This window comes from Camellia sinensis, chromosome 3, assembly GCF_055761805.1.
Source record: "Camellia sinensis isolate YWXY chromosome 3, ASM5576180v1, whole genome shotgun sequence".
Classification (NCBI taxonomy): Eukaryota; Viridiplantae; Streptophyta; class Magnoliopsida; order Ericales; family Theaceae; genus Camellia; species Camellia sinensis.
In genome coordinates this window covers 37,563,943-37,578,904 of record NC_138963.1, presented here as the reverse complement: position 1 = coordinate 37,578,904, position 14,962 = coordinate 37,563,943, and the positions used below count along the sequence as shown (strand labels likewise).

Sequence of the window (14,962 nt, the reverse complement as noted above, 5' to 3'; positions counted from 1 at the left end):
CTGCAGTGAAAGGAAATTTTTTTTTTTTACATGTGTACATTCACTAAGTTAGATGGTAAAGTTGAGCCTGTGGACAGTGGCAAAGGGAGCATGTGACCAGGGAGGCCACGTGCCCCCCTGGATTTTGGGAGTTTTTTTTTTTTTTTTTGCAAATATAAAAAATATATATTTTAAATAAAAAATTATAAAAATATTATTAGAGTGAAATGTCAATGACATTTTAAAAATTATGAAAATAATAATGGTTGTTTTGATTGAAAATAAAGAGACTACTATAAATAAACTATATTAGTTATGAATTTTTTTGAATGTAACGGCGATGTCATTATTAGTGATATGTAAGTATAAGTAATCTCACTATAAAGATATGAAATTTATTAGATTGTTAGTTACATTTGACATGTGAGATTCACTCTTTATACGTTTATTTACCATTAGTGGGTGATATCACATACCAATGATGACATGATATTACTATTATATTGAATTTTTAATCAAATTTTGTATCAAAAAATAATTTATCATTATATAATTTATTTTAAGGCATATATCCATTTTTTTTTTGTATTATCCATGATACACTAGTTACAAATAACATTCAGCTTGATTGTTTTCAGTTTTCAGAAAACAGTTTTCAGAAAATTTACTTTTTTATTTTTCATATTTTAATGTTTTGAATATTTTTTAAAATATTTTAAGTAATTTGTTTTTAATTTTTAAACACACCTAGCATAAATACACTTAAAAAGTATAATATTTGTAAAAAAAAAATTTTAAAAATACATTAAATACCAAAAAATACAAAAAAAACAAAAAACAAAAAAACAAAAATTTAGTATATTTTTGGTATTTTTGTGTATTTATTAATTTTTTAAAATATTTTTTTACAAATATTTTAGTATTTAGATACATCTAAGTAAGGTGCATCTAATTACTTAAAATTCAAAAAATATTCACTAAAACAAAAAAACTCAATTTTCAAAAAACTAATTCAGAAAACTGAAACCAAACACACTAATTATTTTTTTTTGATGTTTCTTGAAATCAATTGTAAAAACTTGCAAGAAATATTTTTGTAAAAATTATTGTAATTAATAAGTGCCCCCTCTAATTTAATTTTCTAGCTCCGCCATTGGCCGTGGGGGCCACCATGGGTCCCGTTTTAATAATCTGAACCGTTAATATATAGAACTCGTCTAGTACTATATGCCTGTAAAAAATCACGTCTATCGGATATCGCTAACTACATGATCAAATCAATTTTGTATAAAAAATGGATGGTGTTATAATTAACAATTGACAAAAAAAACTAACACGATCAGATAACTATCGATATCCAATCAATGTGATTTTTTACACGCATATAGTACTTGATGAGTTCTACACATTTAACGGTTACGATTAGAAAAATGGAACCCGTGATGGCCACCACTGCCCCGACAATACCGTCCAATCAAAGCCCAAAAAATGAGGCAATCTTTTCCTATCTACTCACCCAGCCTACTGCACTGCCAATCCGTACGGCCTACTACACTATCTTCTCCTACTCACTTATTTATGCAATTTTTTAATACACATTTTTTCATAAAAAGTCAAAAAGTTAACCCAAATATCTATATTTTTTTCCTTAACTTTTTAGTTTAAAAAGATAAAAAATACATTTATTTAAGACACCCTAAACAACCCCTAAAAACTTCATAGGACTATGCAATCTCTCTATGGAAGGGATTAACAATCCTATGGGAAAGAGATGATATTAATATTTAATCCCCTAATATTAGAGATAAAAAGATTAATTTATTCTTCATTTTACAAAAATAATAAAGTTATCATTTATATAACAAATCAGCTCCAAAAAAAATTATTTATATAACAAAGTCTTTTACATAATTTTATAAATTTAGGAGTAGTTTGAGATATTCTAAATAAATTTACTTTTTGACTTTTAATAATAAAAAAGTATAAAAAAATAGAGAAAGTGAGTGAAAAAGTAAAGAAGAAATGTTGGTAAATATTGATTGTTATGACCAAAATAAGTATATATATATATATAAAAAAATATATATATTTTTAATCCCAATTAGCCAATATTACTATATAATGCACAAACAAAACATTACTAGTTAGGTATGGTCATTTTCTCCCAACTTGCTTTGCCCCACCCCGCCTAAGTTTTTTCCTGCCAAATTGACGAGTGGAGTGGGGATGACTTTTGCTTTCTTTGCCCCATTCTACCCAACCCTTACTCCGATTATAATTATTAAATATGTATATAGATATAAAATATAATATCCATTTTTTCACTATAATAAAATGAAAATACTAAAATATTATATTTAATATTAATGTTTACTCATATATTTTTTATTTTATAATTCTCATTAAGTATAAATCATTATTCATAATAAATTATATTATTTATAATTTTTATTTTTTAATGGATAAATTATAAATACATCCCTTAAGGTTTGATTAAAACACAAATTGTCTCTTGTGATTTTAGAAATTACATTCTATTCCTTGAGGTTTTTAATTTCATAACAAATCACCTATTTTATTAATAAATCATTAAGTCAATCAACTGTTTTCAATGATATTATAAATATGTTTCAATTAATAATTTAAGTAATTTTATTATTGTATAAGAGAGCAAATATTAAACCCTTTTTTTTTTAGTTAATTCTATCAAGTAAAATTTTTTACAAAGAGATATTTATAATTTTTCAAATTACAAGAAACAATCGATACTTTAAATAAATCTCAGAAGATATATTTATAATTTACCCTTTTTTAATTTATAAAATTAATTCATCTTCCGCCCCACATTCATCTCGCCACACCAATATTAAGGCTCGTTTGCCAATGATTTTTTTAGACTTTTTTAACCTAAGATTTTTTTGTTTGTTTGATTTTTTTATTTGACTTTTTTGACTTTTTAATTTTGAAATAACAAATTTTTTTTAACTTTTTAACTTTTATTTATTTATTTATTTATTTTATTTTTATCCATATACAATTATTTAGTCCAAAATATTTACCAAACCGGGGCTTAATAATCCCCTTACTCAATTAAACGAGCCGTAAGGATTAAGCCACGTATGCCAACCGCCCAGCCATGTTTGACCGTTGGGTGCCTCACCCTGCCCTTTCTTCACTCACCAACAAGCAAACACACCCCCCAAGTATCCACTCCCGCCATTATTGTATCTTCCCTTCCCATCTCTCTTTATTACTCTCCATTTCTATTAAATAATAGAATAATACTATTTAATTGCCCTTTTCAAGAACAATACACCCAAGTTAGTAACCAAACAAACAACATACACAACTATATTCTATAACTAATTCCATACATGATTATATTTAATTGATTCTGAACATTCAGACGAAAGCCTTCTTCCAATTGGGTTTTTTGATTAACTTTAGATTTGACTTCCACACGCCATGGACATCGGCTGGTGGAGAAACAATGGAGCCCTGTGGCCAGTTTTGTATGCACTGTTTCTGGGTCAAGTTGTCTCTTTTTTGATGTCACTCATGAGCTTCACTTCCTCTCTTGTTGCCAATCTCGGTCAGTACTTTTCTCGTACAACTTTTCCCTCTGATTTCATGATCCTCTTTCTTCATTTCATTTTTTTTTCCCTTTTGTCTTCTTAATTTCTGTTTGCTAGTTTTATTGGGTTTTTATTGAGTTGTTCTTTTTTGTATATGGGTTTTTGATTTTTTTGAAGCTTGTGTTAATTTGCTATATTGGGTTCACCTTACATTTTTGATTCTTGATTTACTTTGCCTTATCTGAGTGTCTCCTTTTCTCAATCCTTGTATATTTTTGCAGATTTTTCTTTAAACTATATCAGTTTTTTTTTTAATTTTTTTTTTTTTTTTTTTTTTTTTGCAGGTGTAGATACACCACTTACTCTGTCATTCTTCTCTTACCTGGCTTTGGCTTTGGTGTATGGAAGCATCTTGCTGTACCGGCGTCATAAACTATTGGTAAAATTGTCTTTCTTCTGATCATTCATCACTTTCACAAAATTTTACAGAGGATAATAAATTCAGAAGTATAAATTTTTGTTGGGTTTTGATGTATATGTGTACCTTCTTCAATGCATTGTATATGTTCATGTATCTTACATTTTGTGAAATTATGTTTGATATGGTACTTAATTTACTGAAATACTAATTTTATTGTGTCCGAGTTAATAAATGGGTATCAAAATGGCAATTTGCTTTTGGGGTTTGATAGATGAACAATTTGTTTGGTGGGTTTTGCAGGTTCCTTGGTATTGGTATGTAATCTTAGGTTTTGTCGATGTCCAAGGCAATTATCTTGGTAAGTACCATGCCAATTCAACTTTTCTCTCTTGTGGGGTGCTCTCACACAAACACACACATCCCTGATTTTGCCTAAAGCATGTTTATATTTTGTTTGAACATTGTTTCTCTACTAGTAGAAAACAACTGTTTGCATAATGAAAACGCGGAGTTGCAACTGGTTGGATACTTGTCATGAATAACTTCCTTTGGCAACCTCTTAAAGCTAGCTTATTGGCTAATAAAGCTCATTTTGCTAAAAAAAAAGCCTTAGGCCATAGTCATATTCATTTCCCACCAAAAAAACAAACTTTAGCTATTCTAGAAAGTCATTAGAAAAATCAAAAAAACTAGAAATATATTCTTCAATTTTGTCATAAGGGGGAAAACAAAGAAAATCGGTGGGGTAAATTTGAAAGTAGGGGAATAATTGTTGTGGTATCAAGAATGGGGACATTAGTAAATGTGGCATTGTTTGTGGAAACTCATCAAGCATGTTATATGAAAAGAGAAGTATATTAGGATCAATAAACCAAAAATGAATATTATTTTTAAGACTTCTCCAAAAAAATAACTAATAATAATAATAATAATAATAATAATAATAATAATAATAATAATAAAATGGACAGAACTTTGTGACAATGCAGATATAAAATTGGAGTTTTGTGTTTCATTAATCAATCACCTTATTTGGATAAGATAATCAATTGGGAAACCCATACTGAAACTGTTGTTTGATGGTTGTGCAGTTAATAAAGCGTACCAGTATTCATCAATTACTAGTGTGACATTATTAGATTGTTGGACTGTAGCATGGGTCATCGTTCTTACTTGGTTCTTCCTGGGCACACGATATTCGCTGTGGCAGTTCTTTGGTGCGGCACTCTGTGTGGTAGGCCTTGGGTTAGTGCTTGTCTCCGATGCTGGGGTGGGTGGCGGAGGTAACATTTTCTGTTCCACCTTCTAATCTGGTCTGTTTGATTTTGTGGACGTCACTATTTAAAACCATCACTAGAAAAGAAGTACCGGTTTGCTTGAAGTAATAGTACCTTTCTAACCAATATTAGTTGATTCTTGTTTTAACATGTCAAAACTATATCTTTCAGGTGGTTCAAAACCTCTTCTGGGTGATGTACTTGTCATTGCAGGGACACTTTTCTTTGCAATGAGCAATGTTGGTGAGGTTGGTGAATTTGTAAAATTGCACTCTCTCTCTCTGTCTCTCTCATTCACCATATTTATGTTCCTGAATTTTCATTTATTATCCCTTCCTAAATGCAGGAGTTTTGTGTGAAGAAGAAAGACCGCATTGAAGTAGTTGCAATGCTTGGGCTTTTTGGAACACTCGTGAGTGTGTGTCAAATGTATCCTTTTTATTAGAAAATAAGATTAGAGACATGGAATTGCACTTGCTTCTTGAAAACATCTACTTATGTTATTTTAGCTTCGACGATAGCTTTAGAATACAATTTTACGTCACTTTTCATTAACATGAAGAATAATGTCGCTTCCATCCCATAACTTTCTTTTAGAGCTATATTGGAGAGAGAGAGTCTGGAATCAGTAACGTGGTCCGCAGAAATTGTAAGTAATGAATTTTTTAATAGTTTGATTCAGTGCATTCTATCTGAAACTTCTGACTCAATTGAACAAACGTATTTGCATTACTCTGTGTAGACTGGTGAGGATTTTATACAATAATTGGTTTTTTTTTTTTTTTTTCTTTTTTCATAATGGACCAAGTTTTAAATGCTTGTTTAGACATTCTAAAACTCTTTCGTCATGTAATTGACGATGCGATGCCATTTCGGATGTAATTGTTGTGATCTAGTTGTCATGGTTGCTCTGTCTCAGTAGAATAAAAGTGGCTTCGTTAGTGTTATTTTTTATTGGTTTCGGTTTAGTGGAACAAGTGTTTGATGACTACCTGAGTAGAGCAAAATGTTCTTTCACTTCATCGGGACTCTTTTTCTAGTCTTTACGTTTACCCCTCTCCCCTCCCTTTTAAGGGAACTTGTGATGGCTTGAAATAGAAAGTAATATGAAATCACAATCCGACAACAATTGCATCAAAATTTTAATTATAAGTCAAGAACACTTTCAATAAAAGGGGACGAATGAGATGTACAATTGTAGAAGAGTTTAGGCAAAACTTTCACTGTCAGTTGATGAGAACCTTATTATTCGGTACCCTGAATAGAGCTAGGCCTTTTTCTATTGATCTGTTTAATACTGAAGGCTTAGGATTGATATTCTGAATCATTTGCTATAACTATGGGACCAATGCAAGACGGTAGTGAACAAAAACTGTAATTTCTCATGGCAATGGTCCCTACCTGCCAGGTTTTCATGCTCAATTGACCATGAAACTCGCAAAGAGACGTTTAAGTGAAAAGAATTAGCATTACTGGAAAGTACTTAAGGAGAGGATGGTGGATGATGACACTTATTTGAGTTTGAAGAGCTTCGATAATTTTGTGCTTTGGGTGAAATAGATTCTCTAATCTTTGAGATCATGCATTTGCTTAAATCTTCATTTCCTCTTGGCCAATTTCTGCAAAAACTAACCTTTGTGTAGAAAAAATTGGAAGAAATGAGGAGAAAAGACAATAAAATAACCATTCATAATTCCTCCCTTCCGTCTCTCCAAAGAGTGAATTATGTGTGTGTGTGTGCGTGCGCACATTTTCTTCTTCTTCTTCTTCTTCTTCTTCTTTATTTATGTTTTTTTCATTTTCTTTAACGTATCATAACTGTATATATCTTTATTTTGTTTACAGATACTAAGCTTTGCTGGCTATGCCCTGGCAACTTTTATGTTCTATACATTGGTTCCTTTTGTTCTAAAGGTCAGTTGCGCTGTCAATTAACAGTTACTGATAAATTGCTTCCATATAGATGAAATTCATGTACGTTTTAGCAGATTTAACTCTACAATGCAAATCACTCCAGTAAGAAAGACTAGTTGAAGTTTTTCTGTAAACGTTTTTCTCTGACTGAAAGCATAGTTTGAATGCTAAGTTCCTTAGTTGTTTTGGTATATCATGCTCCCAAATTCACATTAGATTCTGAGCTTTCAAAGCTTGAACCTTGAACCTTGAAGCTTTTCCAACCCCATTTTTGTTTGTTGGAGGACCATATTACGAATCTACTGACTAGTGCAATTCCCATTAGTAGGATTCTTTTTCACCGTAGAATGCAAATAATTAAATTATTCATGGTGAAGCTGTTTCATTGGAAGTTTATCTACTATCTCTAATTGGATTACAATTTGAAAACAGATGAGTGGAGCCACAATGTTCAACCTCTCTATTCTCACATCTGACATGTGGGCCGTTGTCATTCGTATCTTTTTCTATCACCAGCAGGTTCTCTTCTATTATTAGCTACAACTTTACCGCTCTGAGTCTGATTCAGTAGTATATGTAGTTGTTCAACAGTTACAAGCTTCCATAACAAATCTGATCTGATATAATCTCCATTTGCAGGTTGACTGGTTGTACTATCTATCATTTGCAATTGTCGTTGTTGGACTCGTTATATATTCAAAAATGTACATGTTCTAGCCCTTGTCTTGCAGAGTACATCCCTGCATGTGTCGAAATTTGCATATGTCTTCTAGAACAATTAACTTGTATCCAGTAAAGATTTTCACAAGTTCCTTTATGCAGAAACTAACATTTAGCCTGTTTTTGGCTCTATTTGATAGTGAGAAAGAAGGTGTTCCTGTTCCAGCTCTTGAGGATGGAAATCTAAATGTACAATACCAAGCAATTACTGAAGAAGAAAGTGCAGAATCTATAAATGGAACTGTAGCCTCGTAAAATGCAAAAAATTCGTGGTAGCACGGGTTCTTTTTGAGCTTCACATACGGTGGTAGAATTTGAACTTTCACAATTTCATGTTTTTAGTGGATGTCAAAATTTGCTTGACCTTTTAATGTAAAAAAGGCTTGAATCTTCATTTTGAAATCTGATGATGCTGTACATGTTCTCTCCCTCTCTCTCTCATTGTTTCATGTCCATTTGATGTTCCAAGTATGTTGCTACTGGTTTACAGCACCTTGTTACAACTAAAATTTTGTATTTCTGAACTTAGCAGTAACGATACGGAAACTTATTGAATAGTCCTGGAGTTCCATGTGACATTGCCTAGCAGTCCAAGATGTTTCTTTTCTACTCTCTCTCTCTCTCTGTGAATCTGCTTGTAGTCTGTCATGGAGTTAAACTTCAGCTCCTATATCAAAACTATGACCCAGCCATTTTGAAAAAAAAGAAAAAAGAAAAATAGGACTTATTTGACATTGGAGGCAGCTTTCCTCCAATCCACTAATTGAATTGAAGGATTGGCATTGTAGGCCCATCTTGGATTGAAAACATTTCATTTCCGTCAGTAAAAAATATCAAAGCTGCCTCCAATGTCAAATAAGTCCTATTTTTTTAGATTTGAAAGATTGTTTTAGCCTATAAGGTCAATTTGGATCAATAGTTTTGGCCCGATATATTAATGGGCTTATCATTCTAGGTTTGAGATTTATACTAATCCGATCCGGCCTATTATTAAATTAATTAATTATAATATATTAAAAAATATATTTGTTGTTAGAATCTAAACTTTACCTTTATTGATTTTATTGAAACTCACATTTGTGGTAATATATGATTGGATTTATTTAACAAATCCTTCAATTTATACACAAAATCCTTCAATTTATAATGATGTTAGTATATTTATTTAAGAAATATAATATATAATTGAATTTAATTATGAAATATTTTTTTTAAAAAATTAACATATAACCCGATGGATAGCCTTGAGATTTATAATTATTTTTTGGAAAATGATTGGTGGCCCTAAAAAAGTTGCCCCTAATACCCCTAATTTCCATTTTTAGAAACTGTTTTTTTTTTTTACTTTCTTTTTCCTTTTTTTTTTTTTTTTTTTTACCTTAAATGGAAATACGGGGCATTCGAGCCCCCTGTTTTCGGGCCCTGAAGCACAGCTGTTATTTTTTTAGACCGGACATGAATAGAAGTAGAGACTCAATGTTAGGACCAAACTGAACCGGGTTTGGACAAATACAAATGTCCACTCCTAGTGTCAACCTCATTCAAAAAATAAAAAACAAAAAAAAAATAAAGATATTATGCCGGCTGTGTATTACAAAAACAAGAATTATGTACAATTTACAAAAATAAAAATATTATAACAAATCACAAAATATTATTAAGAATATATTATGCTGTTACTCCTTTCAGTTTAAATTTCTTTTCTTATAATTTTAATATAACTAATTTAAATTTTACACTTTTAATTGCATTTCATGGGGTTACTTCATCAATTATGTTTACAATTTTAGGCGTAAAATAATCGCATGTGACCCGTATAAAATTGTAACAATTTTAGCATAGGATAAAAAAAATTCATATATAAATCAACTTTAAAATGGCATTTAGACTATACATATATAACTATATTTATCCTGTCAACTTTAAAATTGTACAATTGAATTTGTGTAACTATAAAATTGCATCAAATTAATATTCAGAAAGAGTGCATTTGTAAAAATAAAAATAAAAAAACAATTAAGAGATCAAAATATATGATTTTTTCAAAAGAATGTATAAAATATGTTCATAGTACTATATTTATGTCCAATTTCTTAATCAATATTATCAATTGAATTAAATTGATAAAATATAAAAATATATAAAAAAATAAATACAATTAAACCACAAAATTCCAATTAATTTGGGGTTTGCTTTTAATTTTTTTTTAATTTCATCTAAGGCATATTTTTAAAAAGTTTTAAGTTTTTAGATTTTACTAGATGAGACAAACGGAAAATTAAATTTTTTAAAAAAATGTATAGAAAAAGTTCAAAAAAGACAAAAATAAGCAAAAAATAGCAAACTTTTTTGGCTTATTTTGATTTTTTATTTTTGATTTGAAATTTTTCAAAAAAAAAAAAATTTAACTTTTAGATTTTTCTCCACATGACGGACTGAAAAAGTAACCGAAAAACAAAGTTGACATTTTAAAAAAAAAAAAAAAAGTCACTAAAAAAAAAAGAATTTCAAAAAAAGAGAGGTGGCTTAGTTAGCATTTCCCAAACATCTCATGTCAACATAAATTTCAGAACATAAACCTTACACTTTGGATCATTTACCATGTGTATTATCAAGAAATCAAGACAAAATGACATACCTGAATCCATTGATGAACGGTTAAACGGAAGCGTGATTATCAATGAACTCTTTGTTATTGATTATGTTATTGCCTTCTAATCCTTTCCCCTTTGGTGCCTTATGTTTCTCCTTGAGAGGATTTAGAAAGAAAAATGGCAGTGTTCTTATTTTTCCACTTGGGAAGGAATAGGGACCATAACCTTTTAAAGATTGTAATTGGTTTTCAAAACTGAAAGGTTGTGGAAGTTCAAAAGGAATGAAAACCAACTTTAACCATTATTGGTTTTAATTTCTATTTATTGGTTTTCAAAACTGAAAGGTTGTGGAAGTTCAAAAGGAATGAAAACCAACTTTAACCAATATGTTTTAATTTCTATTTCTGCCCCTCATAGAAATAGAAATTATACAACTAGTATCTACACATTAGGTTCATAACACATATACCCTTAAGCCTATTAACTAAATTGAATCACTTAAATTGTAGGCTTCTTATAAATGATAACACCATATTCAATTATGTGGTCCCATTGAGACATTATCTAACAATCTTCCACTGGACCACATATGTATCTTGAAAAATGGGCTTAACTTTAGTGAGCTCAGAAATTTGTTATCATAACTTGAAGGTATCCAAACAATCTTGTCCATTAACTATATTAATATAGGATCAAAGCGGTCTTCGTTACATCAATCGTAACTCGACCCACCAATGGTCACGTATACTAATACAGCGAAATGACATAGATCAATCATGGATGCATAGCATGGAAATTACATGTGATGTGATCCATACATGCCTATTTCCAACTGGTCCTACTTAGCTTTATTGAGATCAATACTTCACAATACGTAACAGAGCGCAATAAACTGAATATTTCATTTCTGCAGAAATTAATCTAATTACATAGATAAAACTCAAGGTTGACATAAAGCAGTAATATAAATACAAACTCCCACTAAACCAGAATGTTCTCAAATAGAACAACACCCATCTGAGCAGTGTGCTCATAAAAGACCTTGGGTGGTAGTCCCTTCGTAAGTGGATCCGCTATCATGGAGTTTGTCCCAATGTGCTCTATGGAAATCTGTCCACTCTGCACTCTTTCTTTTACAACTAGGAACTTGATATCAATATGCTTTGATTTTGTCGAGCTCCTATTGTTATTGGAATATAAAACTGCAGACTTATTGTCACAATATAACTTAAGTGGTCTTGCAGTGCCTTCCAAAATACGCAACCCAGTGACAAAATTCCGCAGCCATATCCCTTGGTTTGATGCCTCATAACATGCTACAAATTCTGCAGCCATGGTGGATGAAGCTATGAGCATCTGCTTTGCAGACCTCCAAGAAATTGCTCCGCCAGCTAACAGATAAATATAGCCTGATGTGGATTTCCTACTGTCTTGGCATCCAGCAAAATCGGAGTCGGAATATCCAATGACCTCTAACTTATTCGATCTCCTATATGTGAGCATATATTCCTTTGTTCTCTGTAAATATCGCATAACACGCTTAACTGCCTTCCAATGATCCATGCCAGGATTACTTAAATATCTGCCTAACATGCCAACTATAAACGCAATATCCGGACGCGTACATACTTGAGCATACATTAGACTCCCTACAGCCGAGGCATAAGGAATCTTCTGCATTTCTTGAATTTCAAGACTGTTCTTCGGGCATTGGCTGAGATTAAACTTGTCTCCCTTAGCAACCGGGGTTTCACCTGATTTACAATTTTGCATGTCAAATCTATTGAGTACTTTTTCGATATAGCTCCTTTGTGATAATCTCAGAATACCCCGAGAACGATCTCGGAGTATTTCGATTCCTAATACAAAGGAAGCATCACCAAGATTTTTCATTTCAAAATTCTTAGATAGAAATCTCTTGGTGTCATGCAATAAGTTTATATCGTTTGTGGCAAGCAATATGTCGTCAACATATAAAACCAAAAATATGTGTTTACTCCCACTGAACTTGTGATACACACATTCATCAACAATATTAGTTTCAAAACCATACGAAGTGAGAATTTGATGAAATTTGAAGTACCACTGACGAGAAGCTTGTTTGAGTCCATAGATGGATTTAGTCAATTTGCAAACCATATTCTTTGGGTCTCCTGACACAAAGTTTTCTGCCTGCATCATATAAATTGTTTCTTTAATGTCACTATTAAGAAAAGCTGTTTTGACATCCATCTGATGCAACTCAAGATCAAAATATGCAATAAGTGCCATAATTGTCCTAAAAGAATCTTTCGAAGAAACTGGAGAGAAAGTTTCTTTAAAGTCAATTCCTTCTTTTTGAGTAAAGCCTTTGGCTACAAGACGTGCCTTATACCTCTCCACATTACCATTTGAATCCTTTTTGGTTTTAAATATCCATTTACAACCTACGGGCTTCGCACCAACTGGTAATGAGACAAGTTCTCAAACTTTATTGTCTTGCATAGACTTATATTCTTCATTCATGGCTTCTATCCACTTATGAGAGTTAGAACTTTCCATGGCTTGACGAAAGTTGATTGGATCATCTTTCGACATTCCATTTTCTACCTCATGTTCCTGGAGATATACAATATAATCATCTGAAAATGCAAATCTCCTTTCTCTGGTGGATCGCCTTAATGGCACAGATTCTTGAGGTTGAGGTTGTAGAGTTTGTTCCTCAGGAACAATTACCTCATCTTGAATGGGAGTTTGAACTATATTATCTTGAACAACATTGTCTGGTTGAGGATCCGAAATTACTTCTCGAGCAATGACAGGTATAGGAACCTGTGATTGGTCAAAAGTAGTAGTAGGAAGTGGGATTACTCCTGCTTCCTCCTCAAAGACAATGTCTCTAACTGGATTTCTCCCCCCAAACTCAACATCCTCAAAAAATGTTGCAATTCCCGTCTCAAATATTGACCTATTTGTGGGATCATAAAACTTGTAACCCCGTGATCGTTCGGCATAGCCAATAAAGTAGCTGCTAATGGTTTTAGAGTCCAATTTTCGTTCATAAGGTTTATAAGGCCTCGCCTCAACAGGACACCCCCACACATGCAAATGTTTTAGACTAGGCTTTCGCCCAACCCAAAGATCATAAGGTGTTTTTACAACTGCTTTAGTTGGCACCTGATTTAAGATATAAGTTGCTGTCTTTAGAGCCTCACCCCAGAGGGACTCTGGTAAAGTAGAATGACTGATCATACTTCTTACCATATCCTTAAGAGTCCGGTTTCGTCTCTCAGATACACCATTCATGCTAGGTGATCCTGGCATGGTGTATTGTGGGACGATTCCACATTCCTTCAGGTATTTTGCAAACGGTCCTGGACGTTGTTCACCTGATCCATCATATCTACCATAGTATTCACCACCACGGTCAGACCTGACACTTTTAATCCGTTTGTTGAGTTGTAACTTAACTTTGGCCTTAAATTTTTTGAATACGTCCAAAGATTGTGATTTCTCATGGATAAGAAATAGATACCCATATTTGGAATAGTCGTCTATGAATGTGATAAAATATTGTTGACCATTCCAAGACGCCATAGGGAATGGGCCACAAATGTCCGTATGAATTAATTCTAAGACATCTGTAGTCCTATGGGCACCATATTTCTTTATTTTGGTCTGTTTTCCCTTGATACACTCAACACAGACATCAAAATCTGAAAAATCAAGAGAGTCCAAAATTCCATCAGACACAAGGCGCTCAACTCTAGATTTAGAGATGTGACCTAGGCGTTTGTGCCATAATGAGGCTGAATTTTCCTTAGTTAATTTACGCTTTGTACCTCGTGATTCCACGTGTAAGGTTGCATTATAAGATGCAATAGTTTCGAGCAAATATAGATTATCAAACACATTAAGTAAACCAGTACTAACAACATTTGAATTAATAGACATACTAAACTTCATATTTCCAAAAGAACAATAATATCCCAATTTGTCCAATACAGAAACAGAAATTAAATTCCGTCTAAAGGACGGTACAATAAAAGTGTCTAATAAATCCAAATAATAACCGGTTTTCAGTAATAATCTAAAGTGCGCTATTGCCTGCACTTCTATTGACTTGCCATCACCCACAAAGATGTATCTTTCAGCATCAGTTGGCTTTCGGTAGTTCAGGCAACCCTGCATAGAAACACATATGTGAGTAGTAGCACCAGAATCTACCACCAAGTGTTTCTTGGTACTGAAGCTAAATTTATTTCAGAACAGACCAAAACATGAAATGTACCTTTCTTTACACACCAGATGACGTATTTGGCACAATCCTTCTTTCTGTGTCCGGGCTTGCCACAAAAAAAACAACCATCCTGCACTTTCTGTTTCTTTGGTTCCAGACCCTGAGGAATAGCAACTTCCTTTCCCTTATGCTTTCTTTTGCCCGTATGCTTGAAGGTGCTTGCCAGATGAGCACTTTCAGTCCTTTCTTGCTTCAATCTCTCT

At 32.2% G+C, this 14,962-nt stretch overlaps 1 protein-coding gene across 3 annotated transcripts; it reads left to right on the top strand.

The window, feature by feature from the left end:
• The first annotated feature begins 3,146 nt into the window (after window positions 1-3,146).
• On the top strand, window positions 3,147-8,462 carry LOC114307143 (uncharacterized). Of its 3 annotated transcripts, XM_028252521.2 has the most exons (11): window positions 3,147-3,571; window positions 3,899-3,993; window positions 4,276-4,333; window positions 5,067-5,258; window positions 5,424-5,500; window positions 5,599-5,681; window positions 5,850-5,901; window positions 7,098-7,166; window positions 7,599-7,685; window positions 7,806-7,870; window positions 8,027-8,462. In XM_028252521.2, the coding sequence occupies exons 1-11, from the start codon at window positions 3,445-3,447 to the stop codon at window positions 8,139-8,141; spliced, it is 1,020 nt and encodes a 339-aa protein (XP_028108322.2). In that variant the 5' UTR covers window positions 3,147-3,444; the 3' UTR covers window positions 8,142-8,462. The 3 variants fall into 3 exon arrangements, with proteins under 3 accessions (XP_028108322.2, XP_028108323.2, XP_028108324.2); XM_028252522.2 differs by lacking the exon at window positions 7,098-7,166 and having other exon boundaries at window positions 3,154-3,571; XM_028252523.2 differs by lacking the exon at window positions 5,850-5,901 and having other exon boundaries at window positions 3,158-3,571; window positions 5,599-5,664.
• The last annotated feature ends 6,500 nt before the right edge of the window (window positions 8,463-14,962 follow it).